At 47.0% G+C, this 26,136-nt stretch overlaps 1 protein-coding gene across 5 annotated transcripts in view; it reads left to right on the top strand.

The window, feature by feature from the left end:
- Positions 1-26,136, top strand: part of HAUS3 (HAUS augmin like complex subunit 3) — a 159,122-nt gene that overhangs the window by 55,726 nt on the left and 77,260 nt on the right. The window contains exons 8-14 of one of the 5 annotated variants that reach the window (XM_061145371.1): positions 7,184-7,341; positions 9,690-9,758; positions 10,633-10,693; positions 11,375-11,439; positions 18,417-18,500; positions 18,811-18,906; positions 19,770-21,884. In XM_061145371.1, the coding sequence (XP_061001354.1) occupies positions 7,184-7,341; positions 9,690-9,758; positions 10,633-10,693; positions 11,375-11,439; positions 18,417-18,500; positions 18,811-18,906; positions 19,770-20,246 (1,010 nt within the window). In that variant the 3' untranslated portion in view covers positions 20,247-21,884. Of the gene's footprint in view, positions 1-7,183; positions 7,342-9,689; positions 9,759-10,632; positions 10,694-11,374; positions 11,440-11,579; positions 11,730-18,416; positions 18,501-18,810; positions 19,714-19,769; positions 21,885-26,136 lie in introns of those variants that run through there. The other 4 variants (XM_061145370.1, XM_061145374.1, XM_061145375.1 and 1 more) reach the window with 4 other exon arrangements.

Here is a 26,136-nt window from a genome sequence, read left to right as displayed (position 1 = left end):
TGAGTATTCACTGTACAGTTCTTTTCAAACTGTCTGAATGTTTGAAAATATTCATAACAAGATGGCACTAGTGGTAAAGAACCCATCTCCCAATGCAGGAGACGTAAGAAATACAGGTTTGATCCCTGGATTGGGAAGATCCCCTGGAGAAGGGAATGGCAACCCACTCTAGTATTCTTGCCTGGGAAATCCCATGGACAGAGGAGCCTGGCAGGCTACAATCCATGGGGTCGCAAAGAGTTGGAAGTAACTTAGCATGCATGCAAGGCATTGGAAAAAAAAACTTTTTTATTGTACAAAATTCCCAACACAATATAAAGTACCTGTGATACAGTAAGATATATTTGGTCTTTATCCCTGGTTCCTGGCTCCCAGCTCCCAAAACCCAAGCCATCTCCAGGGTGCTGAGTGTCCTCCGTGTGCTAATGAGCACGGGGGGCTGGAGGCAGCCCGGCTTCAGGGTGGGAGTGGTCAGCAGAAAGAGGAGGCTCTACTGAGGACCGGAGCTTTCAGCCCCACCTGCGACCTCCAGGAAGGGGAGAGGGGCTGGCGACCATGACTTAGTCAGCCACACTGAGGTAATGAAGCCTCCATAAAATGCCCTCACGGTGGGGTTCCCAGGTGAGCAGCCCGGCACTAGGAGGGTGGCGCAGATGGCTGTGGAGGTCCTGCACCCGCCTGCGTGCCTTGCCCCATGCACTCTCCCGCCGGGCTGCTCCGGGGTTGTGGGCTTCATGATGAACAGGTGTGAGTAAACAGGGTGCTCACAGCAAAGGGTGGGCCCTGAGGAGGGCGTGGGGGAGCCTCCCCTCGCTTGCAGCTGTGTGGTGGGAGGTGCAGGAGGCCTGGGGCTGGGGGCTGGGGCCTGAAGTGGGGCCGCCCGTGAGCTGAGCCCTGACCGGCAGGCTCTGCACGCACTGCTGGGAGCTCGTGGACACGCGGCTGCATCCGCAGAGAACGGCAGGCGTGTGGGGGGACACACAGACAACACGTCACCCAGTTTCAGCAGTTTCCAGCTCTGTCCAGTCTCTTTCCCCAGTAGTTCCACATCTCCCCTGGGTTATTTTGTAGCACATCCCAAGCAACATATTACTCATCTGTAAATATGTCAATCAGATGGATAAAATATGAGGATTTCATTTTTCAGAGGACATGCTCACCATCTCCACCTAAAACAGCCATAATCTTTTCCTATTATTAGCTATCCGGTCAGGGTTTGTACTTGCCCGGTTGTCTTTAAATAGCTTTGCTTGTTTTTGTTTCTTGCAGTTTGATTGAATTGGGACCCAAACAAGGGTCAGGGTGACCCTGTACTTGGGTTGGGTGTGATGCGTCTCCGGAGTTGTCTTTGTGTCTTCTCTCCCTCTAAGTATTTTCTTGCCATTATTTTGTCATTGTTGACAGACCAGGGTTTCATCCTATAGGACTTCTCTTTCTTGTCTTCTAACATGTTCTCTCTCTTCTGTTTCTCCTGTAATGAGATCCAGGGGCTTGATCAGATTCAGGCTAGAGTTTGGGAGTGCAAGACTGCTTCATAGTCTTGATCCTGGATCTGAGCAATGTTGTGTCCTTCTGTCAGGAAATACATGAGACCTGGTTGTAATGCTTGGTTGTTTACCTTTTTTGTGGTATTTGAATTGTTTTTGTGATTTCATAGGTTGAGTCTTCTCTATCTTTCATATTTGTCATGTTAGAATCCATTTTCAATCTCTTCATTTTTTAATTTAAAAGAATTTCCTTTTTTTCATCATATTTTTAAACAGACTTAAGGCATTATTTATTGCACTTATTTACTTTTGTATATTGCCAGTTTCTTGTTGAATATGAGGAATAGCCCTCATAGTCAACAAAAGAGTCCGAAATACAGTACCTGGGTACAATCCTCAAAAATGACAGAATGATCTCGGTTAGTTTCCAAGGCAAACCACTTAATATCACAGTAATCCAAGTCTGTGCACCAACCCCAAATGCTGATGACGCTGAAGTTGAACAGGTCTATGATGACCTACAAGACCTTCTAGAACTAACACCCAAAAAAGATATCCTGTTCATCATAGGGGACTGGAATGCAAAAGTAGGAAGTCAATAAACACCTGGAGTAACAGGCAAGTTTGGCCTTGGAGTATAAAATGAAGCAGGACTAACAGTTTTGCCAAGAGAACACACTGGTCATAGCAAACACCCTCTTCCAACAACACCAGAGACAACTCTACACACGGACATCACCAGATGGTCAATACTGAAATCAGATTGATTATATTCTTTGCAGTGAAAGTTGGAGAAGCTCTATAGTCAGCAAAAACAAGACTGGGAGCTGACTATGGCTCAGATAATGAATTCCTTACTGCCAAATTCAGGCTTATATTGAAGAAAGTAGGGAATACCACTAGACCACTCAGGTATGACCTAAATCAAATCCCTTATAATTATACAGTGGAAGTGACAAAGAGATTCAAGGATTAGATCTGATAGATTGCCTGAAAAACCATGGATGGAAGTTCGTAACACTGTACAGGAGGCAGTGAACAAAACCAACCCCAAGAAAAAGAAATGCAACAAGGCAAAACGGTTGTCTGAAGAGGCCTTACAAAGAGCTGAGAAAAGAAGTGAAAGGCAAAGGAGAAAAGGAAAGATATATCCATCTGAATGCAGAGTTCCAAAGAACAGCAAGGAGAGATAAGAAAGCCTTCCTCAGCGATCAATGCAAAGAAATAGAGGAAAACAATAGAAGGGAAAGACTAGAGATCTCTTCAAGAAAATTAGAGATACCAAGGGAACATTCCATGCAAAGATGGGCACATTAAAGGACAGAAACAGTATGGACCTAACAGAAGCGGAAGACATTAAGAAGAGGCGGCAAGAATACACAGAACTATTCAAAAAAGATCTTCATGACCCAGATAACCACGCTGGTGTGATCACTCACCTAGAACCAAACATCCTGGAATGCGAAGTCAAGTGGGCCTTAGGAAGCATCACTATGAACAAGGCTAGTGGAGGTGATGAAATTCCAGTTGAGCTATTTCAAATCCTAAAAGATGATTCTGTGAAAGTGCTGCACTCAATATGCCAACAAATTTCGAATATTCAGCAGTGGCCACAAGACTGGAAAAGGTCAGTTTTCATTTCAATCCCAAAGAAAGGCAATGCCAAAGAATGTTCAGACTACTGCACAATTGCATTAATCTCACACATTAGCAAAGTAATGCTCAAAATTCTCCAAGCAAGGTTTCAACAGTGCATGAACCCAGAACTTCCAGATGTTCAAACTGGGTTTAGAAAAGGCAGAGGAACCAGAGGTCAAATTGTCAACATCTGTTGGATCATAGAAAAAGCCAGAAAATTCCAGAAAAACACCTAGTTCTGCTCTGTTGACTTTGCCAAAGCCTTTGACTGTGTGGATCACAACAAACTGTGGGAAATTCTTCAAGAGATGGGACTACCACACCACCGTACCTGCCTCCTGATAAACCTGTGTGCAGGTCAAGAAGCAACAGTTAGAACTGGACATGGAACAACAGACTGGTTCCAGATTGGGAAAGGAGTATGTCAAGGCTGTATATTGTCACCCTGTTTATTTAATTTATATGCAGAGTACATCATCTGAAATGCTGGACTGGATGAAGCTCAAGCTGGAATCAAGATTTCCCAAAGAAATATCAATAGCCTCAGATATGCAGATGACATGACCATTATGGCAGAAAGCAAAGAGGAACTAAAGAGCTTCTTGATGAAGTTGAAAGAGGAAAGTGAAAATGCTGGCTTAAAACTCAACATTCAAAAAACGAAGATCATGGCATCTGGTCCCATCATTTCTTGGGAAATAGATGGGGAAACAATGAAAACAGTGAGAGACTTTATTTTGGGGGGGTTCCAAAATCACTGTAGATGGTGACTACAGCCATGAAATTAAAAGACACTTGCTCCTTGAAGAAAAGCTATGACCAACCTAGACAGCATATTAAAAAGCAGAGACATACTTTACTTTTCTGACAAAAGTCCATCTAGTCAAAGCTATGGTTTTTCCAGTAGTCATGTATGGATGTGAGAGTTGGACCATAAAGAAAGCTAAGCACTGAAGAATTGATGCTTTTGAACTGTGGTGTCTGGAGAAGACTCTTGAGAGTCTCTTGGACAGTAAAATCAAACCAGTCAATCCTGAAGGAAATCAGTCCTGAATATTCATTGAAAGGACTAATGCTGAAGCTGAAGCTCTAATACTTTGGCCACCTGATACGAAGCACTGACTCATTGGAAAAGACCCTGATGCTGGGAAAGATTGAAGGCGGGAAGAGAAGGGGACAACAGAGGATGAGATGTCAAGGTGGCGTCACCAACTCGATGGACATGAGTTTGAGTAAGCTCTGGGAGTTGGTGATGGACAGGGAAGCCTGGCATGCTGCAGTCCATGGGGTCACAAAGAGTCAGACACGAGTGAGGGACTGAACTGAACTGATTGCCAGTTTAGTTTTCATTTCAGAAGTGGTGTTTTGGTTTTACTTTGCTTTCCTGAATTCTTTCATCTATTCATCAAGTTTTTCTAAGTCACCTAATCTCTAAGTATTTCTGAGTTCTTCATTTTCACGCTAAGTCACTTCAGTCGTGTCTGACTCTTTGGACTGTAGCCCTCCAGGCTCCTCTGTCCATGGTGTTCTCCAGGCAAGAATACTGAAGTGGAACGCCATGCCCAGCTCCAGGGGAGCTTCTCAATCCAGGGATCAAACCTGTGTCTCCTATGTCTCCTGCACGAGCAGGCGGGTTCTTTACCACTGTAACTTCTGTCATTTTCTTGGTTTTCTTAGCTCATTCACAGCCTGCTTTGTTGGCACTTCTTTTCCAACACCTGACACTCTCCCCAGTGTGGGGCTTGTCCTGATCGCTTCAGTTTATTAGTTTCAGGAGTTTGTAGGGAACAGTCCCTAGACCATTCCAGGGCTGTCAGACCTTCCCCAAGGTTTTTCAAAAACATTTGCTGATAAGAACCCTTAATTTTGGAACACTAGAGCTTTGAAAACCAAACAATGAAATCGTGTGGCTGGGTCAGTGTTGGCAGACACGGTTATATAAAGTCCTGACAGCTGATGGGCAGCAAGCAGTCAGAGTGCTGGCTGACTCTGTGCTTCCTCTCCCCCAGAGTTCCAAATCTGTCAACACAGGTGACTTCCCGGCTCTCAAAAAAATAGCGATGATACTGGCTGCTTGGGTAAATATAAATCTCTTAGCCTACTGTGATTTAAATATGCCAGAAAATATAATACTTAGTGTGATGGGATCTAAGACTACAGTTTTATTTAAAGACCGACTCTTTGTCTTTGTGAAGCACACTTCAAAATGTTATAGCAACTTCAGAGAGCAATCACTCAGGATTCCCAGACTTGTCTCTTAATTTATCAGTCACCCCATCCTTTTATTACTCCCGCTCCAGGTCTAAAATACTCTGGTACTAAAATATATTAGTACCAAAAATATCACTTTTTTTTTTTTTTTTTAAAGAAGTACCTTTAGGACTTTCCTGGTGGTCTACTGGTTAAGACTCCAAGCTTCCAATGCAGGGGCGTGGGTTTGATCCATAGCCAGGGAAGTAAGATCCCACATGTGGCATGGTGCACCCAAAAAAAAACAAAATAAAAATTTTAAGTGCTTTCATATGTGTCCCACGGCTACTTGCAGTAATCTTTTCTCCCAGTTTTCAGACGAGAAGACTACCAGGCGAGGGGGGATGTGTCCTCCCAGGGTCGAGGGCGGCCTTGTGCCGAGTTTCTCTGCACACACCACATGCAGCACAGTAGCTATTATTAGGGTTCCTCCTGGCAGGGTGCTGCACAGACCACCCCACCCCGCTTCCTTGTCTCTCGAGACTGACACCCCAGTGCCGGGTCGGGGAGGCTGCCCCGCAGGTGGGTGGAGGAAGGAAGACGGGAAGAGTGGAAGTGGGGAGATGCATGGTTGAAAAGAGAGATGCATGGGGCAGAGAGAGGCTCCAGAGCAGGGAGAAAAGTGAGGCGAGATGGCAAGGGTGGGGCTGAGGCTTCCGACATCCATCTCTTTCAGCCTTGAGAGTTAGTTTGGGACGGATTCCCCATGGAGACTGGCTGTGTGGGACCTGGTTGGTGGAGACCACTCTTACCAAGGGCTCAGCATTCTTCAGCATCACTGTTGCTTGGCTCTGTGATGGGGGGATGGCAGGACTGTAATAGTTAATGCGAACCTTGTGATTGTAGTTCAGTTGCTCAGTTGTGTCTGACTCTGCAGGCCCATGGACTGCACACAGGAAGCCAGGCTTCCCTGCTCTTCACCATCTCCTGGAGCTTGTTCAAACTCATGTCCATCGAGTCAGTGATGCTGTCCAACCATCTCATCCTCTGTTATCCCCTTCCCCTCCTGCCTTCAATCTTCTCAGCATCAGAGTCTTTTCCAGTGAGTCGACTCTTTGCATCAGGTGGCCAAAGTATTGGAGTTTCAGCTTCAGCATCATTCCTTCCAATGAATATTCAGGACTGATTTCTTTTAGGATTGACTGGTTTGATCTTCTTGCTGGCCAAGGGTTTCTAAAGAGTCTTCTCCAACACCACAGTTCAAAAGCATCAACTCTTCAGTGCTCAGCCTTCTTTAAGGTCCAACTTTCACATCCATACATGACTACCGGAAAAACTATAGCTTTGACTATGTGGACCTTTGTTGGCAAAGTTATGTCTCTGCTTTTTAATGCACTGTCTAGGTTGGTCATAGCTTTTCTTCCAAGGAGCAACCATCTTTTTTTTAATTTCATGGCTGCAGTCCCATCTGCAGTGATTTTGGAACCCAAGAAAATAAAATCTCTCTCTGTTTCCATTGTTTCCCATAAAGTGATGTGGCTGGAGGCCACGATCTTCATTTTTTTAGTTTTAAGCCAGCTTTTGCATTCTCCTCTTTCACTTTCATCAAGAGGCTCTTTAGTTCCTCTTCGCTGTCTGCCATAAGGGTGGTGTCATCTGCATATCTGAGGTTATTGATATTTCTTCCAGAAATCTTGATTCCAGCTTGAGCTTCAGCTTGCATGCAATCTGTATAGAAGTTAAATAATCAGGGTGACAGTATGCAGCCTTGTCATATTCCTTTCCCAATTTCGAACCAGTCCATTGTTCCATGGCAGGGGAAAGTACTTGTTTTTCATAGAATGACTAACTGACCTTTCTCTCTGCAGTTGCTGACTTTGTAGGGCTAGATCCCAGAATTGCTGCGTGGCTTATAGATCCTAGTGATGTTGCACCCTCTTTTGAAGATTTAGTGGCAAAGTACCTAGGAAACCCCACCACACTTACAGTCAACAGCGTGGATGGAAATTCCTCAAGAAAGACTGTGGTGAGTTGTTTTAAGATAAGGTTTATGGACCTTAATACAACCCTAATTTTCCTCTAAGAACTTTTTCTACTTTATGGACAGCCCAGGAGTGAAAAGAACATTGCCGACATCTACTTTTGCTTGTTTGGCAGAGTTGTATTCTGGTAGAGGATACTGAATAAGGGTACATGACTTCTGTCCCTTTGTGAAATTGTCCCTGGGAGATGCCTTTCATGGCCTGATTCTCTTAAATGGGTCCTTGGTGTCAGAGGGTCACCTGCTCTGTGAGAGGACAGCTGCTTGTTGATAAATCCTTTGTTCTGGAGACTTGGCCCCCGTGGCAGAAGCCGGAGGCGGCTGCTCCTCAGTTACTATGGGGAGAGTCATAGAGGCTGCCCGAGTCTGTCTCTCCAGGCCCCTTTCTCTCGTTGGGAACCATTGTTTGCAGAAGCAAGGGTGTGTGCAGCCCTGGAACCCTGCCTGGAGCCCGGGGTGAGGGAGACCTGATGCGCCACACTGCAGGGCCAGGGAGGCAGCCAAGCCGGAGCAGCGCCCGCACTCTCAGCCACTCTGTCCAGGCTCCCCGGCTGTCGGTTAACAAGCACAGTTCAAAGCACGACTGGAAGGCCAAGCAGGAGCCTGTGCAAGCCTGCCCTGCACGCCGGGCTGAGCTCAGGACTGTCGTTTGGGGCATTTGATCCTACATGCCCGCTCGGTGGGGTGGAGTCAGGGATCTGTGTCAGATAGAGGCTTGGGGTTGGAAACAGAGAACCTCACTCTCCCTTAGTCTAAAAGGAATTTGTCAGAGGAACGTGGGGCAGCTGAGACTCAGAGGAAAGGCAGGGCAAGCTTTGGGAAGACAGCAGCCAGGCGGCTCAGAGGACCCAGGCGGCAGGAGCCCACGGCCCTGGGGCCAGCAGTGAACCATGACCTTGTCCTCCATGCGTCACTTTTGTCCAAGATTCACAGTTTTAGCACTCAGAGTCTCCTTTCCACCGCTGTGTCACATGTTTGCCCCTTGGCAGGGCAGCAGGGCGTGGAGATGAGCAGTCCTCCTAGGTCCGTGCCGTTGGGTGGCACTTCCCCAGACAGAGGCTGGGATACTGTAGCTGGAGGAAGGAGTGGTCCCCCCATGTGTGGTCAGCCCTGGTTCACAGAGGACTCCGGTGCACAGGGCTCACGTCTGCACTTCGCCCAAGGTCAAGTCGAGGCCGTAGATCAGTCTGCATTTCTGACTCTAGAGGGGCGTTTTTCCTGGTACACACATGTACAAGTTAGAGGTGGGAGGGGCTTCAGGAACAAAACACTCAGAGGAGGTGCTTCCTCCCTGACTTCTGTCAGGGAGGCCAGGCCGCGAGTGCCCCGCCTTACGGCTCCCCAACGAGGCTCTGCCCAAGGCCTCGTCCGCACTCGCACTCGGCAGAAAGGAGGCAGCCTGGGAGGGAGTCATGCTTGTCCAGCGACGTGTCCGTCATGGGAGCACGTGGTGAGAGCGGCGCGGGGAGGGGCCCTTTGCTCTGCAGGGTCTGGGGACGCGGCGTGAGACGCAGGAGCAGGAGAGAGTGGAAACTGCGGACTCAGAGTGTGGGTCTCCGAGGGGGCGGCGGCGAGGCCCCGTCGGAGAGAAAGACGATGGCCGCTGGGGGAGAGGAGGTGCAGCCGGGCCGGGCTGGGGGGCCTGAGCCGGTCTTGGGGAGGCCTCGCAGGTCAGCGCTCTGCAGCAGCAGCATGTTCAGGCAGCAGGCCGGCCACATACCGGGCACAGCCCAGACACGGACACACACGTGCCGTGGTTCAGGGAGAGCGGGACCGGGGCTGCACGGCCACTGCAGGGTGCGTCGTGGGGCGGGGCCCCTGACGCTGCGTCTGGGCACCTGGAGTCCTCAGGCCCTGTGGCGGAGTGAGGGGTGCCGTGGGGACGCCAGGCCCCTGGGAGGGCGCGGCTGTTAGACTGTGTGTCGGGGCCGAGGCTCCCCCCACCCTCGTTGCCGACTCTGGTTGGTCCACCTCCCAGCGTCTCTGTGCGTGTCTGGGGCAAGGGTGGGTGGCGAGTGCGGAGGCCGAGACCAGGAGACCAAGTCCACGTCCTGTTGTCCCTCCCACTGCGTGATCTTTGCCCCTGGGCCACTTAACTTCTCTGTGGCTCAGTTCCTGTAAAATGAGGGCAGTGGGGGTGGAGAGAAAGTAAGAAAGCAGTAGGGATCTTGAGTTTGCCCAAGAAGAATATTCCGTGGTGTGGGGCTGCTCTTCTTGGGGTGATGGGTCTCAGCACCAGGGTGCGGTCTCTGTGGAAAAGTTGTGGCTTCCTAAAGTGTGATAAGCATTGCCCCCAAACGTTCCTAACTGTTCATTCTTTTGCTCTTTTGAAGAATCAGGCTGTCCGTGCGAACCTGAGGGTACTCCACAGACTGACGATGCACCTCTGCTCCCAGCTAAAGGCAAGGCGCTTCGTGGTAGCTTCACTGCCCAGGGGCTGGCCTTCGTCCAGACCACAGGAGGCATGTCCCTGAGGGCAGGAGACAGGATCCTGGGCGTCACTCACTGGAGGACCATCCAGATGATGAGACCTGACTTTTTAAATGTCCTCTATAGGTTGACAACAATTGTAACAGTTTTTTAAAAAAGACTCCGATTCAGTTGGAATGTTTCCAATGCTGCAATTAATGTAAAAGCTAAGGGTTCATTTCAGCTCCACTCAGAGTCTCATCGGGAAGCTGAGGTCATTTGAAGGACTAGTCAAAAAGTGTTGAATGAAGGGACCAGGTACCACAGCAAGGTCAGGAGTCGGGGCCAGCAAGGGACAGAGAGGCCTGCGGGGACAGGCACTGGCTCGGAGCTTCTCCACCCCAGCATTGAAGGGCGGGCTCTTACCGGGCCCCTGGGAAGGCAAGTGTCCTGCAGGGGCCGCAGGCCGAGGACGGGGAAGCCACTTCCCTCTCCTCCTGCCCCTACATGGGCAAAGCCAGCTTGAGAGCAGAGAAGGAGCCAGCTGCTGTGGCCGGGAGGCCTTCAGCGCTTCCTCCTGTTCTGAAATTGAAGTGGGCGACGAAAGCCACAAGTACCTGAATCACACTCAAAATGAGAAAGATGGAAGAGAGGTGGGAGTGGAGCCCGTCCTACCAGATATTTCTGAATACTTCCGTTTGGGCTTGGTATGAATATTAATCGTGAGATAGGATACTTGACGGAAATAGGAGTTTTAACCACGTCACCCAGAGGAGCTGCTCAGCAGGATTAAGCCGGCTGTGCAGCAAACGCAGGCAGAAGTAATAGTTTCAAAGTAACACGATGTCATTTCTTCCCCTGAAACAGGCTTGTGGTTTATGGCAGCTCTTCTGGACTTTGGAGCTTCCTCTGATACCGATTTTGGCAGGTAAGCTACCGTGAAGGTGATGCAGTCCTCTTTCCAGCGTTCTCTGTTCTGTCTGGGGTGCCTCTTTTCTTGTGACTTAGTTTGGGGTGGGCGGTGCATCATATGGGCACCAAAGAGGCAGCAAGCCCTTAGCTTCCCCTTCCTGTGACGAGAGGACATGGGGCATGTCACCTCCTGGTCTAGAAGGACTCTGATGTCGGGGTCACGTGGGAGCCCTTCTGAGCTGCCTGTTCTGCAGGTGCCCCGGCCGAGGGGCGAGCGCCCTCCTGACTCCCACCCACTGAGAACAGTGTTGGGGGAGGGGGCCTATCTGGAAGTTTCCCGTGTCAGCAGCTGTCCTGGTCCTGGTGTGCCAGACCCTCACACTTCATGAGAAGCCCCTGGAAGGGCTGTTTCGGGCTCCCTGCTGTCCTTGCTCTTAGCCCCCGACCCACTGTGTCTCTCCTCTGGGAGAGCAGAGCCTTGCACACGGCCGGGGCGCCTCCCCACCCACGGGGTCCCCACACCCACCACCACCACCATCGCTGGGCTCCAGGGCCGACCCTGGGGGACGCCGCTGAGCCTGCGCTGTCCTCGTGGCCCGCGTCGGGGAGGGAGGCTCGCTCCTGGCCCTGCGGTCTTTCTCAGAAGTGATTCGCTGATGCGGTACTAATGGTATCTGCTCTGGTGTTTGAATCACAGTGATGGAAACCCACCGCATTCGGGTGAACAAGGAGGAGATGGAGCGGACGTCAGCGCTTCTCGGGGTGAGCGCGTCCGTCAGGCTGCCTGCGTGTGCTGGCCCTCCCCTGCGGTGGGCGGCTCCCGGCGGGCCCCGCTTGACTGGCCTTTTCTTCCTCACTCGGCCCCACCTGGGGCACTGTCGCCCCATGTCTGACTCCTGCAGGGGATCCCACGCTTGCAAGAGTTGAAGCAAGACCACAGCTGGTGCCTGCCCCATGTGGACGTGTGGTGGTTTAGAGGGCATCGCCCCTTGAATGGGCAGGTCATGGGTTTCTTGGATACTTTGAAAAAGCAAAATCAACTGTAAAAAATACAGAGGGATGCATAAAGATGCCTGAAAAAGATGCATTAAGGGTTCCACTTAAGTTATTTTAAAGTTAATATTTTAAAGGAAACTCCAGGATGACCATCGCCCAGGTCAAAGCTGAGAGCGTCCAGAAGCCCTGCTGGCCCTTCCCTGTCAGAGCCCCCTTCCTGACGTGGCGGTCCTTCCACTGTCGATTTCCTTTAGCTTTCCGTGTAGGAGCCTGATGGTATAGTCGCTTTCGTTCAAAAGGCGCTGTTGGTCAGCCGCTGTGTCTGACTGCTCTCACCTGTGTCTCAGCTTCGAGTCCATGCCCCTTGAGGCTTGGTGCTCTGCCGCATGCTCCACCCCAGTGCCAACGGCAGCAGGGTTGTGCCTGGCATCACAGGCCGTGCTGTGTCCCTGAGCCTGTCTCCTGGGCCCGTGGGCACATGCTCCCCGGGTCCGAGGCGCGGTGAGCTGCTGGCGCAGCTTCGTCAGACAACACTGAACTGCTTTCCAAAGCCGCAGCTGCGTGAAATGCACACAAGGTCCTGTCCTGCGCATCCTCGCCGGCACAGGTCCCCTGTACCCTGAGCAGAGCCCTTCTGGTGAGGACACGGGTGTCTCGTTATGATGTTGGTTCCTGGTGTCCTGATTACTGAGGAGGTTGAATAGCTTTTATTACATTGTTGGCTGTTTGGAGTTTCTCCTTGGTAAGAGATCTGCTCAACATTTTTACCCATTTTTATATTGAGGGTTCTGTCTTCCACTTTCTGATTTATAGAACATCTCGATATATTCTGGTTACAAGGCTGTTATGTATACGTTTGTCCTCTATGTCTTAACGTTTTACTCTCTTAATGCCTTTTGATCAATAGATGTCCTTAATTTTTAATTTTATCAATCTTTTTCTTTATGGTTAGTGCTTTTTGCATCCTGTTTAAGGAACCTTTCCTTTTGTCAAGTTCATGAAGTCTCTCTTCCATTATGTTTAGAGTTATTTTCATTAGCCTTTGCATTTAGGTTTATAAACCTGGAACTGATTTTTTTCTCTTTATGTACTTTTTTAATTGAGAAGGAAATAGCATACAATGAATAATGCACATCTTTTAAAATTTATTGTGATAAAATACACAACGTAAAACTTACCGTCAAAACTATAACTGCAGAAGTCACTCGGTTGTGTCCGACTCTTCGCAACCCCCTCGACTGTAGCCCGCCAGGCTCCTCTGTCCATGGAATTCTCCATGCAAGAGTATTAGAGTGAGTAGCCATTCCCTTCTTCAGGGGATCTTCCCAACCTAAGAACTGAACCCGGATCTCCTGCATTGCAGGCAGATTCTTTACCATCTGAGCCACCAGGGAAGCCCTGTAACCACAGAGTACAGTGGTGTTAAGTATTCATCTTGTTCTGCACCCGGCACCAGCTCGATCTCCATAAGTGTTTTCGTCTTGTAAAACTGAAACCTAAAACCTATAGCTAGTGAACAATTACTTGCCATCTCCCCTCCCCCAGCGTCTGACGCCCTCACTCCTCTTTGTTTCTCTGTGACTTGGAGGACTCTGAGTGCTTCACGTAAGTGGGATCGGACACTGTTTGTCTCTTAGTGACCGGCTCATTTCACTTCGTGCAGTGTCCTCAGGGTTCATCCATGCTGTAGCGTATTGCAGAATTTCCTTCCTTTTTGAGGCTGAATAATACTCCATTGTATGTACATGCCACATTTTGATTATCTATTCATCTGTTGAATGCAACCTGGGTGGTTTCCATATTCTATGTATGTCTGTCTTTATGCCAGTGGAAAATGGAGGCAACCTAGCTATTATTAGCTATTGTAAATATGGGCTATGAAAATGGGTATACAAATACCTCTTTAAGATCCTGCTTTCAGTTCTTTTGAATATATGCCCAGAAGTGAATTGTTAAATCTTACAGTAATTCTGGTTTTAATTTTTTGAGGCACCACCATGTTTTTTCCAAAGCCCCGGTACCATTTTACGTTCCCACAAACAGTGCGTAAGGGTTCCAGTTTTTCTGCATCCTCGCAACAGTTGTTGTTTTCTGTTTTTTTTGACAGTAGCCATCCTAATGGGTGTGAGGTGATATCTCATTGTAGTTTCGGTTTGCATTTCACCAATGATTAGTGATGCTTCAAATCTTCTAATGTGCTTTCTGGCCATTTGTACATCTTCTTTGAAAAATAATGTCTATTCAAGGCCTTTGCCCATTTTTGGATTACATTTTTTTCTTATTGTTTAGTTTTTGGAGTTCTGTGTATGTTTTGGATATTAATCCCTTATCAATATGCTTTTTGTATGTTTTTCTCCCATTCTGTGGATTGCCTTTTTACTCTGTTGATACTAACTTTTTTTAAAAAAGTTATACACTGCTACCTAATAATTATTTTTTAATTTATTTATTTTTAATTGGAGGATCATTGTTTACAGTGTTGTGTTGGTTTCTGCTGTACATCAACGTGAATCAGCCAGGGGTATTCACATGTCCCCTCCCTCGTGAACCTCCTTCCCACCTCCCACCGCAGTACTGCCTTTTGATACACAAAATTTTTAAATTTGATAAAGTCTAATTTAAAATGTCTTTCTTTTGTTACCTCTCCTTTGGTGTCATATCTAAGAGATCCTTGCCAAATCCAACGCTGTTAGACTTTTGTCCTGCTTTCTTCTTAGAGTTTTATTATTTTAGGTCTTATGTTTAGGTCCTTGATCAATTTTGAGTTAATTTTTGTATATGGTGTTAAGTAAGAATCCAGTTTCATTTTTCTGCATGTGGATACCCAGTTTTCCCAGCACCATCTATTGAAAAGACTGTCCTTTCTCCATTGAATGGTCTTAGCACCTTATCAAAATCATTTGACCGCATATGCAAGGGTTTATTTCTGGGCTAACTGTTTAATGAGTATGTTTGGTTTGTACGTCTACCTTTATGCCAGTTGAAAATGGAAAGCATACTCAATTGTGTCTGACTCTGCAACCCCACAGACTGTAGCCTGCCAGACTCCTCTGTCCATGGAGTTTTTCCTGGCAAGAATACTGGAGTGGGTTGCCATTTGCTTCTCCAGGGGATCTTCTTGACCCAAGGATCAAATCTGCGTTTCCTGCATCTTCTACATTGCACGCCGATTCTTTACCACTGAGCCACCACAGAAGCCCTCTTTATGCCAGCACCACATGATTTTATTACTGTAACCTTGTAGTAAGTTTTGCAAGCAGGAAGTGTGGGTCATGCAATTTTGTTCTTCTTTGTCAAGATTATTTTGACTACTTGCTGTTCCTTAAGATTCCATTTGAATTTTAGGGTGGATTTTTCTATTTCTGAAAAAATTGTCTTTAGAATTTTGGTAAGGGTTGCACTGAATCTGTAGATCACTTTGACTAGTATTGACATCTTAATATATCGCCTTCCAACCCAAGAGCATGAAACGTGTTTCCATTTATTTATGTCATTTTGAATTTCTTTCAGCAGTGTTTTGTGGGCTTCCTTGGTGGCTCAGTGGTAAAGAATCTGCCTGCCCGTGCAGGAGACATGGGTTTAATCCCTGGGTTGGGAATATTCCCTGGAGAAGGAAATGACAACCTGCTACAGTACTCTTGCCTGGGAAATCCCATGGACAGAGGAGCCTGGTGGGGCTGCAGTCCATAGGGTCGCAAAGGGTCAGACACAACTTAGCAACTAAACAACAACAACGACCTGTTGTAGCTTCCATTCTATAAGTTTCTCACCTTCTTGCTTAAGTTAATTCCTAAGTATTTCACTCTTTTTGACACTGTCATGAATGGAATTGTTTTTGTAATTTCCATTTCATATTGTGTGTAGAAATGAAATTGATTTTTGTGTGTTGATGTTATATCCTGCTATTTTGCTGCGTTCAGAAAGTTCCAACCATTTCTTTTGTAGAATCTTTAGATTTGGAATCTTTCTTTTGTAGACTCTATATTTTTCTACATATAAAATCATGTCATTTGCAAGTAAGGATAATTTTACTTCTTCCTTTCAAATTTAGATGCCTTTTATTTCTTTTTCTTGCCTAATTACCCTGGCTAGAGTTTCTACACCATGTTGAATAGAAGTGGTAACAGCAAGCATCCTTGCCTTTTTCCTGATCTTAGGGACTCTTTCAGTCTTTCACCACTGAATATGATGCTTGCTTTGAGTTTTTAATATTTGACTTATTATATTGAGATAGTCTTGTTCCATTCCTAGTTTCCTGAATGTTTTTTATCATAAAAAGGTTTTTATCAAAAAAGTTTTTATCATATTGTCAAATGGGTTTTTTTGCATCATTTTAAATGATCATCTAACCCCTCCTTTCCTTCTGTTGATGTGGCATATTATATTGATTAATTTTCATATGTTGAACCATCCTTGCATTCCAGGAATAAATTCCACTTTGTCATGGTGTATAATCCTTCCAATATACTGCTGAATTCTGCTTGCTAGCAATTTGTTGAAGAATTTTGCATCAGTGTTTATATAGGATGTTGATCTGTAGTCTTCTTGTAGCGTGTTTGTCTGGCTTTGGTATCAGGATAATTGCTGGCCTCAAAGTGAGTTGGGAAATGTTGCCTTCTCTTCAATTTTGGGGGGAAAATTTGAAAAAGATTGGATTAGGTCTTCTATAAATGTTTGGTATAATTTACCATTGAAGCCATTGCATCCAGGGCTTTGTTTGTTGGAAGATTTTTGATTTGATTTCCACTCCTTACTAGTTATAGGTCTATTCTGTTTTTCTATGGCTCCGTGATTTAGTCTTGGCAGGTTTTGTGTTTCTACGAATTTGTTTCATCTAGGTTACCCCATCTGCTGTTGTTTCATGGTGCTCTCTGATAACCCTTTTTATTTCTATAAAATCATGGTAATATTTTCACCTAAATTTCTGATTTTTGTAATCTGAGCCTTCTCTGTTTTCTGTCTAGCTATCTGAAGGTTTGTCAGTTTTGTTGATCTTTTTAAAGAACCAAATCTTGGTTTCACTGGGTTTCCTTATTGTTTTTATATTCTATATTTCATTTAACTCTGCTTCATATTTATTGTATCCTTCCTCTGCTGTCTTTGGGTTTGGTCTGCTCCTTTTTCTAGTTCCTTCATTTGTGAAGTGAGGTTGTTGAGTTCAGATCTTTATATAAGCATTTATAGCTACAAATTTCCTCCTTAACACTGCTCCCACTGCATCCCGTAGGCAGGCATGTTATGGCTTTGTTTTCATTCATCTCTAAGTAATTTCTAAATTCGTTTTTTATTTCCTCTTTGATCTTTTGCTTATTTAAAAATGTGTTGTTTAATTTATACAATTTTGTGAATTTTTGTTTTTCCTTTTGTTACTGATTTCTAACTTCAACTTCCTGTGGTCATGTCATATTTTCTATGATATCGATCTTTTAAAATCTCTTAAAACTCAGAGGCTTAAAATATAGTCTGTCTTGGAAAATATCCGATACTCACTTGAAAAGAATATCCCATGTGCATGTTATTGTTGGGTAGAGTTATGTACTGTCTGTTAGATCTAGTTGTTTTTATTGTTGTCTAATTCTCTGTTTCCTTACCTATGGGTTTCCCAGGTGGCTCCGTGGTAGAGTCTGCCTGCAGTGCAGGAGACCTGCGTTCATTCCCTGGGTCAGGAAGATCCCCTGGAGAAGGGAACGGCAAACACTCCAGCGTTCTCGCCTGGAGCATTCCGTGGAGCTGCAGTCCATGGGCTTGTGTTTTGGTTGTTGTAACCATTATTGTGAGTGGGATATTCAAATCTCCAACTATGACTGTAGAATATCCATTTCTCCCTTCAGTTCTGTTAGTTTTTCTTAATATATTTTAATGTTCTACATATATTTTAATGTAAATGCTTATATTGTTAAGTCTTCTTGCTGTATCAAGAATATAATATCACCCTTTGTCTCTTATAACCAGTTTTTGAAATTCTATTTTGTCTGATATTAATATAGCCACCCTTGCTCTGTTTTCATTACTATTTGAATGGAATATCTTTTTCTGTCCTTTCAATTTCAACCTGTTTATATCTTTAAAAGGAGTCTCTTGCAGACAGCATATAGTTGGACCATGCATTTTTATTCATTCTGCCAATCTCTCTGTCTTTCTACTTTTCTTCTGACCATAAAGAGAGGAGGTGAGGGACTCATAAATTCAGCACGTCCTACTGTTACGCTCAGCAGTGTATTTATCAGCTGCTTCATAAGGTACCTTTGTCTTTACCCACCTGGGCCTCCACGCCCCCCTTGCCTGGACTGTGCGCTAGTCTGTGTGCTTGTTCAGAGCCGCCCCCTCTGTTGGGGGAGAGGGTCCTGCATCGCAGTCACAGTGGTCACCGTGCAGTGTGGACCTGAGTCTTCAGCCTCGGGATCCTTGGCGAGTCTCGAGCTTATGGGATGATGCTGGATCCCGCTGCTGGTCATAATGGTGCTGGAGAATTCCTTCTTTCCCTCTTTCTCTTTGGTGAAGTATTTACTATTTTTACTTCTTTCCGTTTGTCTCCTTGGATCCACTTCACTTAGGAGACTGATTCTATGAGCTGAATATTCCATCATGAGTCAACATTTGTATTTTGTAATCTCTCATTTCGGTAAATTATAAATTATTTTTTTGTTCTTACAAGATCTTTTGTTGAGAATTATTTGGTGTGCAAATTAAATCATCTTAAATTGTGAATACTGTTAGTAAGATCATGTTTGTCGCTTTCATAGTCTCGTCTCAAGGAACTGGAGAAAGAAGCCCATTTTGTTGCAGGAGAACGGTTTCTTATCACAAGTAATCATCAGCTTCGAGAGGTAAAGCTAAATTTTGGTTCTTTGGTAGAATATGATTCCTATTCAGGGGTTAAAGGGAGATTTATTCTGAATTTATGAGCATTGTTTTATGTGACTGTCTGAAAAGTATGTAAGTGGCTCATGTTCTCTCACGCTGAGATTCATTGCTTCAAAGCCTCTAAATCCAAGAACAGTACCGAGTCAGGGCCTATGCACTTGGCAGCGCCTGATCAGGACGTCCTGTGTGGCCAGCTGCTGACCCCCGTGATGGTGATGTTCAGGTCCTCTGAGAGCTGGGACCGCTCCCCACGTGACGTTGCCTGTGTTGCAGATCCTGTTTGGCAAGCTGCAGCTGCACCTGCTGTGCCCACAGGACGCGCTCCCCGTGACGGGGCTGCGGAGACTACCGTCCACGTCGGAAGCCGTGGTAAGGTTCGAGGGTGTCCCCTTGCTCTCTGAAAGAGCAGCGCGTCCACACGGCATGCAAGTCCCTCTCAGGCCCCCGGGCTCCTTGTGGCGGATTAGTCTGCCGCAGCCTCCACGGAGCAATTCCATTCAGTCTTTTCCTTTTGCAGCAGGAGAGGGGGCCCTGCCCCAAGGCTGCCCGTCAGGTATGAACGAGGGACACAGGCTTTTACGGTACAGTTTTCCAGAGGCAGTAAATTAGGTCGATTTCCTGCAAAGACAATTTGATGGAATTTTGTCCTGAAAACCAAATTCTTGACCATCTAGTTTCACACCCTCATAAGAGACTGGAAGTGGGGGAAAGTCATCAGTTGTCTTCTTTCCCCAAGTTTATTTTAGAAAATTTAGCTGCCCTTCTCTTGGGAGGAGTGCATTTTTAAAAAGACAGAGAGTAGGGAAGGGGTGTACTCTAATGAGTGGCAGAGAATGAGTAGATGTTCAGAACCCAGTAAGTGGTGCCCGCGGAAGCCTGGAGAAGAGGTTGGCAGCTCAGCGAGATGACCCGCGTTGCTCCTGCGGGCACCGCCGTGCAGGCCACGGTCTCTCTGTGCCTTGTCCCGCTTGGACTCTGCAGCAGCGGAAGGTTTCCTTCCAGACCGCCCTGTGCACGCTGCCCCGCCAGCCCCCACTTTCTGTTCGTCTCAGCCCCAGCAGAGCTTTGTGTTTGCTGACTGTTCCCCGACCCAGCCCTCAGCGGCCGGACAGCAGTTACCAAGGGACCCCTCCTCCCCTCCCTGCCGGAAGGATTGCTCCCTGACCGGACTTGACTCTGCCCTCTGCCCGAGTCGTCCCCACCCTGGTGAGCAGCTCCTTCTGTGCCCTCAGAGGCCCTTGCTGCTGACGCACCACATCCAGGCAGAAGGGTCTTGGAAAGCCAGAGAAGTCACGGTGCTGCTCTGCCTTCAGCTCTCCACGGCACTCAGAAAAGACCCCAGCTCTCAAGTGTGTCCACCGCCCACACCCGCGGGTCGGGGCCCAGTCCTTCCTTCTCCCCCCCGACGCCACACTCCCAGCACCACCAAGCACACTTCCCACAAGCTCCCTCCTCAGGCAGGAGGCTCCCGGCCTCCAAATGTGGGTTTTGCTCAGCTGGCTTCTGACTGTCAGCTTAAGCACTGCTTCCAGAAAGACCTCCTTGTCACAGATGACTCTGAGGCCCCCGATTGCAACCTCTTCCTTCACCTTGATTTGTTTTCTGCCTATAACTTACCAAAATGCTGGAGAAGCTGTGGAGAGAAGGGAACCCTCCTATACTGCTGGTGGGAATGTAAACAGATGCAGCTACAATGGAAAACTGTATGAAGGTTCCTTAAAAACCTAAAAATAGAACTACCATATGATGCAGCAATCCCACTCCTGGGCGTATACCTGGAGCAAAGCGTAATTGGAAAAGATACATGCACTGTGGTATTCACTGTAACACTATTCACAGTAGCCAAGACATGGAGAGAGATACCCTAAATGTCCATCCACAGAGGAATGGGAAAAGATGATGTGGTCCATATACACAGTGGGATATTACTCAACCATAAAAAAGAGCAAATGGGGACTTCCCTGCTAGCCCTTGTGGTTAAGACTCCTGGCTTCCACTGCAGGGGGCATGGGTTTGATCCCTGGTTGGGGTGCTAAGGTCCCACATGCCGTGTGGAGCAGCCAAAAAATAAAAAAATTAAAATATGCAGAAGTCATTAAAAGAATTTTTTTAGAAAAGAATGAATGAAATAATACCATTTGGAGCAACATAGATGGACCTAGAGATTATCATACTAATTGATGACAGTCAGATAGAAAAAGACAAATGTCATATCACTCATATGTGGAACCTAGTTTTTTTTAAATGATACAAATGAACTTATTTACAAAACAGAAACAGACTTACAGATATTGAAAACACATTTATGGTTACCAAAGGGGAAAGGGTCACAAGCGAGGAATAAATCAGGACTTGGGTTGAATATATATGTTCTACTATAAATAACATGGCATCCGGTCCCATCACTTCATGGCAAATAGATGGGGAAACAATGGAAATAGTGAGAGACTATTTTGGGGGACTGCAAAATCACTGCAGATGGTGACTGCAGCCTTGAAATTAAAACATGCTTGCTCTTTGGAAGAAAAGCTATGACCAACCTAGACAGCATATTAAAAAGCAGAGACATTACTTTGCTGACACAGGTCCGTCTAGTCAAAGCTATGGTTTTTCCAATAGTCATGTATGGATGTGAGAGTTGGACCATAAAGAAAGCTGAGCGCCAAAGAATTGATGCTTTTGAACTGTGGTGTTGGAGAAGACTCTTGAGAGTCCCTTGGACTGCAAGGAGATCCAGCCAGTCCATCCTAAAGGAAATTGGTCCTGAATATTCATTGGAAGGACTGATGCTGAAGCTGAAACTCCAGTACTTTGGCCACCTGATGTGAAGAACCAACTCATTGGAAAAGACCCTGATTCTGGGAAAGATTGAAGGCGGGAGGAGAAGGGGACGACAGAGGGTGAGATGGTTGGATGGCATCACTGATGCAGTGGACATGAGTTTGAGTAAACTCCAGGAGTTGGTGATGGACAGGGAAGCCTGGCGTGCTGCGGTCCATGGGGTCGCAAAGAGTCGAACATAACTGAGTGACTGAACTGATATATAACACTGGAGAAGGAAATGGCAACCGACTCCAGTATTCTTGCCTGGAGAATTCCATGGACAGAGAAGTCTGGTGGGCTGCAGCCCATGGGGTCACAGAGAATTGGACATAACTGACTGGACACATATATAACATAGATAACCAACTAGGAACTACTGTATGCAGCACAGTATACAGGGGATACTGTGTATCCTGGGATAACCTATATGAGAAAAGAATCTAAAAAAGAAGAAATATATGTGTGTGAATAACCAAATTACTTTGCTGTACACGTGAATCTAATGCAACACTGTAAGTCAACTATATGCCAATAAAATTTTTAAAAATAAAATAAACTTATGTAGTTACTTGTTTGCTATTTCAGTAGGATGTAGGTTGCACAGATCAGAGACTTCACCTGGCTTGTTCGCTCTGTCCCCAGAGCCAGATGGCCTAGAACTAGCCCTTGTTGGGGCTGTTTGTCCACAGAGCGTGGCCAGCGCAGGGAGCAGGACCCCCATCCTGGAGAGTCCACATGGGTTTCTGTGTCGCATGGCTCCAGTGGCCCTTGAGTTCCAGCAGTGGCGGGACCCGAGAGGGCCAGAATCATCCCCTCGGGCTGCACCCGAGCCGGGGGTCTCGGCCTGATTTATTCTGTGTCCAGGCACCAGCTGGCCGTGTTGCCCTCTCCTGTGCTGCTTCTCAGCTCTTCCTGACAGCCAGCAATGGAGGAGGAAATGTGATTCTCCCGTGTCGAGGTGCTTTCCTGCGGAGGGGATTAAGACAGTGCCCTGCAGTTTTCTTCACAAAGACATAGTCAATGTGAACCATATTCTATTAGCCTTGCTGGAAAATAGATGGGAAAAAAGTGGAAACAGTGGCAAATTTCATTTTCTTGGGCTCCAAAATCATTGTGAACGGTGACTGCAGCCAAGAAATTAAAAGATGCTTGCTCCTTGGAAGAAAAGCTATGACAAACCTAGACGCATATTAAAAAGCAGAGACATCACTTTGCCAACAAAGGTCCATCTAGTCAAAGCTATGGTTTTTCCAGTAGTCATGTACAGTTGTGAGAGTTGGACCATAAAGAAGACTGAGCACCAAAGAATTTATACTTTTGAATTGGGGTGCTGGAGAAGACTCTTGAGAGTCCCTTGGACTGCAAGGAGATCAAACAGTCAATCCTAAAGGAAATCAATCCTGAATATTCATTGGAAGGACTGAAACTGAAACTCCAATACTTTGCTGTCTGATGTGAAGAGCCAAGTCAGTGGAAAAGACCCTGATGCTGGGCAAGATTGAGGGCAAGAGGAGAAGGGGATGACAGAGGATGAGATGGTTGGATGGCATCACTGACTCGATGGAAGTGGCTTTGAGCAAAATTTGGGAGATAGTGAAGGAAGGGCAGCCAGGCATGCTGCAGGTCATGGGGTCATCTCCAACTCTTTGCCGCCCCATGGACTATACAGTTCTGGGATTCTCCAGGCCAGAATACTGGAGTGGGTAGCCGTTCCCTTCTCCAGGGGATCTTCCCAACCCAGGGATTGAACCCAGGTCTCCCACATTGCAGGCAGCTTCTTAACCAGCTGAGTCACAAGGGAAGCCCATAAACATGGGAGTGGGTAGCCTCCTCCTTCTCCAGGGGATCTTCCCAACCCAGGAATCAAACCGGGGTCTCCTGCATTGCAGGTGGATTCTTTACCAACTGAGCTATGAGGGAAGCAACAACTGCACAACTTACTTAACTGGGCAAGTCACCCTATTCTGTACAGTTAAGAAGATGAACCTTCAGTAGGTAACACATGCACGTGGTTCCCAGTTGAAAATTGACTCCTGCTTCTCTTCTCCCTTCCCCACGGGAAGGGATGTAGACCAGTGGTGAGACGGCCAGCCCAGATCAGTTCGGGTAAGGGTGCAACTGTGAGCTCAGGTGTGATTTTCTTAGACCTTGCTTTTAGTTTCAGGTTCACAGCAGAGTTGAGCAGAAGGTGCAGAGAAGTCTCACACACCACCTGCCCCTCAGTAACACACACAGCCCCCACCCTCAGTGTGCCCCAGCGGGGGTGCATTTGTTACAGTGGATGAACCCATGGTGACGCATCATCGTTCCCAAAGTGTAGCCTGCAGTAGGGCCACTCGGTGTCACGTGGTCTCAGACAGACGCACAAGGACAGGTGTCCACTGTTGCAGCATCGCGCAGCGTGGTTTCACTGCCCAAAACATCCTGTTTTCCCTGTTCATCCTCCCCTTAACTCCTGGCAACCACTCTTTCCATAGTTTTGTCTTTTCCAGAGTATCATATAGGAATTATTTATTATGCGGCCTTTTCAGATTTGATTCTTTCAGCTAGCGATATGCGCTTAAGGTTCTACCATGTCTTTTCATAGCTCATTTCTTTTAAACACAGAATCCTATTCCATCTATTCACCTACTGAGGGATGTCTTAGTTGCTTCCAAGTTTTGGCAACGATGAATGAAGTTGCTTTAACATTCATGTGTAGGTTTTCCTGTGGACCTAAGTTTCCGTCTCATGTGAGTAAATAAACAGCATGATTTCTGGATGGTTTTATGAGAAACCACTGAATTGTGTTCCAGCGTGGCTGCACCATTTGCATTCCCACCAGCAGTGATGAGAGTTCCTGCTGCTCCACATCCTGACCAGCCTATGGTGGTGTCTCTGTCCTGGATTTTGAACATCCTGACAGCAATGTTTTAAAAAGACCACCCTTGGGACTTCCGTGGCTGTCCAGTGGTTAAGACGCTACACTTCCACTTCAGGGGGTGCAGGTTCAATCCCTGGTTAGGAAACTAAGGTCTCACAAGCTGTGTGCCCACCAATAAACAAGTACAAATTAAAAGTAAAAAGAGTACTCCTCTAACTGGTTGGGGAATGGAAGAAGCCCGTTAATAGGCCTTGGCCGTGGTGTGGGCACTGCTGGCTCAGTGTCCAGGTGCCGGTGGTGAGGTTGGAGCCAGGCAGACACGTGCCCAGAGCATTTTGAGAACTGAAGGGAGCGTCTGTAAGTGTGAGCTCACGTGAATGTGGATGTGGAGCAATTCCTGGTTTTCTTAGTTGTGCACCTGAGCAGGTAGAGATGGCCACTACCCAGGGAGAACCAAGAGAGAAGCGGTTTGCTGGGCAGGGGCAGGGGGTGTCAAGCGCTCAGTCTTGGACTCGGGAAGACAGGCGTGTGCACAGATGTTGACACCGTGCAGCTGGGTCTGTGCGGAGACGGCTCGTGCTGGAGGTGCTCACTGGGACGTCGTCACCCTGGGGGTCAGCCCTCCACCCTGGCCGGAGCTTTTGAGAATCCCTCACGCCCAGACCCGCGACTGGGCCACAGAGTCAGAGGCTGGGGATGCGCGGCCCAAGCCCGACGTGTTTCTGAAGCTCCTCCACTGAGTCCATAAGCAGCCCGCTCTGATAACCACAGAACTGAACCTGAGAAACCACCACGTAGGGGTCAGAGAGAAGAGGCGCCGAGCGGAGGCTACGGAGCAGCCAGAGAGGGAGAAGAATGTGGTGCCCGGAGCCAACAGAGGGAACATGTGATAAAGCGCTCGCAGTGACTGAGGCTGGCACCCGGCGCAGCAGGGCTGTATTCAGAGATCAGACTCTCCATTCTTCTCAAGTGTGCTCAGACAGCTCCATCCGAGATATGCAGGGAGCCTGCGGTTAGAGTTCTTTTGTGAGGAAAGTATCAGGATAAAGAGAGTGAGCTGATCTTAAGCAGTTTTCATGGCTGAGTGTTTTCATGCTCTTTGATCCCCCGAGGGACAGCTTCTCTGAGAAGCCGCAGTGCTGGGTTACAGGCAGGCGGGACTCCTCCCTGGGCAGAGCCTGCTCAGAGGACTCCAGTGTCGGCCCTCCTGTTACGTCCCTGTGGCCGGCGCAGACTCTGTGCTCAGTCATCTTCAAACAGACAGTGATACGGTTCTGGGGCTCACACCAGTGCATCATGGTTGTGTTGTCAGTTCTCCCCCAAACGGACTTGCAGATTCAAAATGATCCTGATTCCCTAGCAGGACTTTTTGGTACAAACTGGAGAACCAAAAGCCAAATTTATATGGAGATGCCAAAAGCTAGAAGAGCCAAGATAATTTTAAAAGCACTGCTGAAGGACTTAGTCTGTTGGCTATCAAGATTAATCATAAAGCAATTGGAAAGTGAAAGTGGCTCAGCTGTGTCCAACTCTTTGCAGCCCCATAGACTAGAGTCCATGGAATTGTCCAGGCCAGAATACTGGAGTGGGTAGCCTTTCCCTTCATCCAGGGGATCTTCCCAACCCAGGGATTGAACCCAGGTCTCCTGCATTGCAGGCAGATTCTTTACCAGCTGAGCCAGAAGGGAAGCCCTTGTGAAAAGCCTTTATGAAAAGACGCTATTAAACAAGTAAAAGAGCAAGCCACAGAGGTGTAGAAGATATCAATATTTCCACTAAATATAGCCAGCTAAAGGAAACCCTGTCCAGAAAAATGAATTCCTGCAAATCAAGAAGAAAAAGACATACAAGCCAAGGATTTAAATGTCAAAAAAAAAAAACAAAAAAACATGTACTGAGTTTAATGAAAGGAG

This window comes from Dama dama, chromosome 6, assembly GCF_033118175.1.
Source record: "Dama dama isolate Ldn47 chromosome 6, ASM3311817v1, whole genome shotgun sequence".
Lineage (NCBI taxonomy): Eukaryota > Metazoa > Chordata > Mammalia > Artiodactyla > Cervidae > Dama > Dama dama.
The sequence above is the reverse complement of the archived record's forward strand: the minus strand, read 5'-3'. Positions and strand labels throughout refer to the sequence as shown.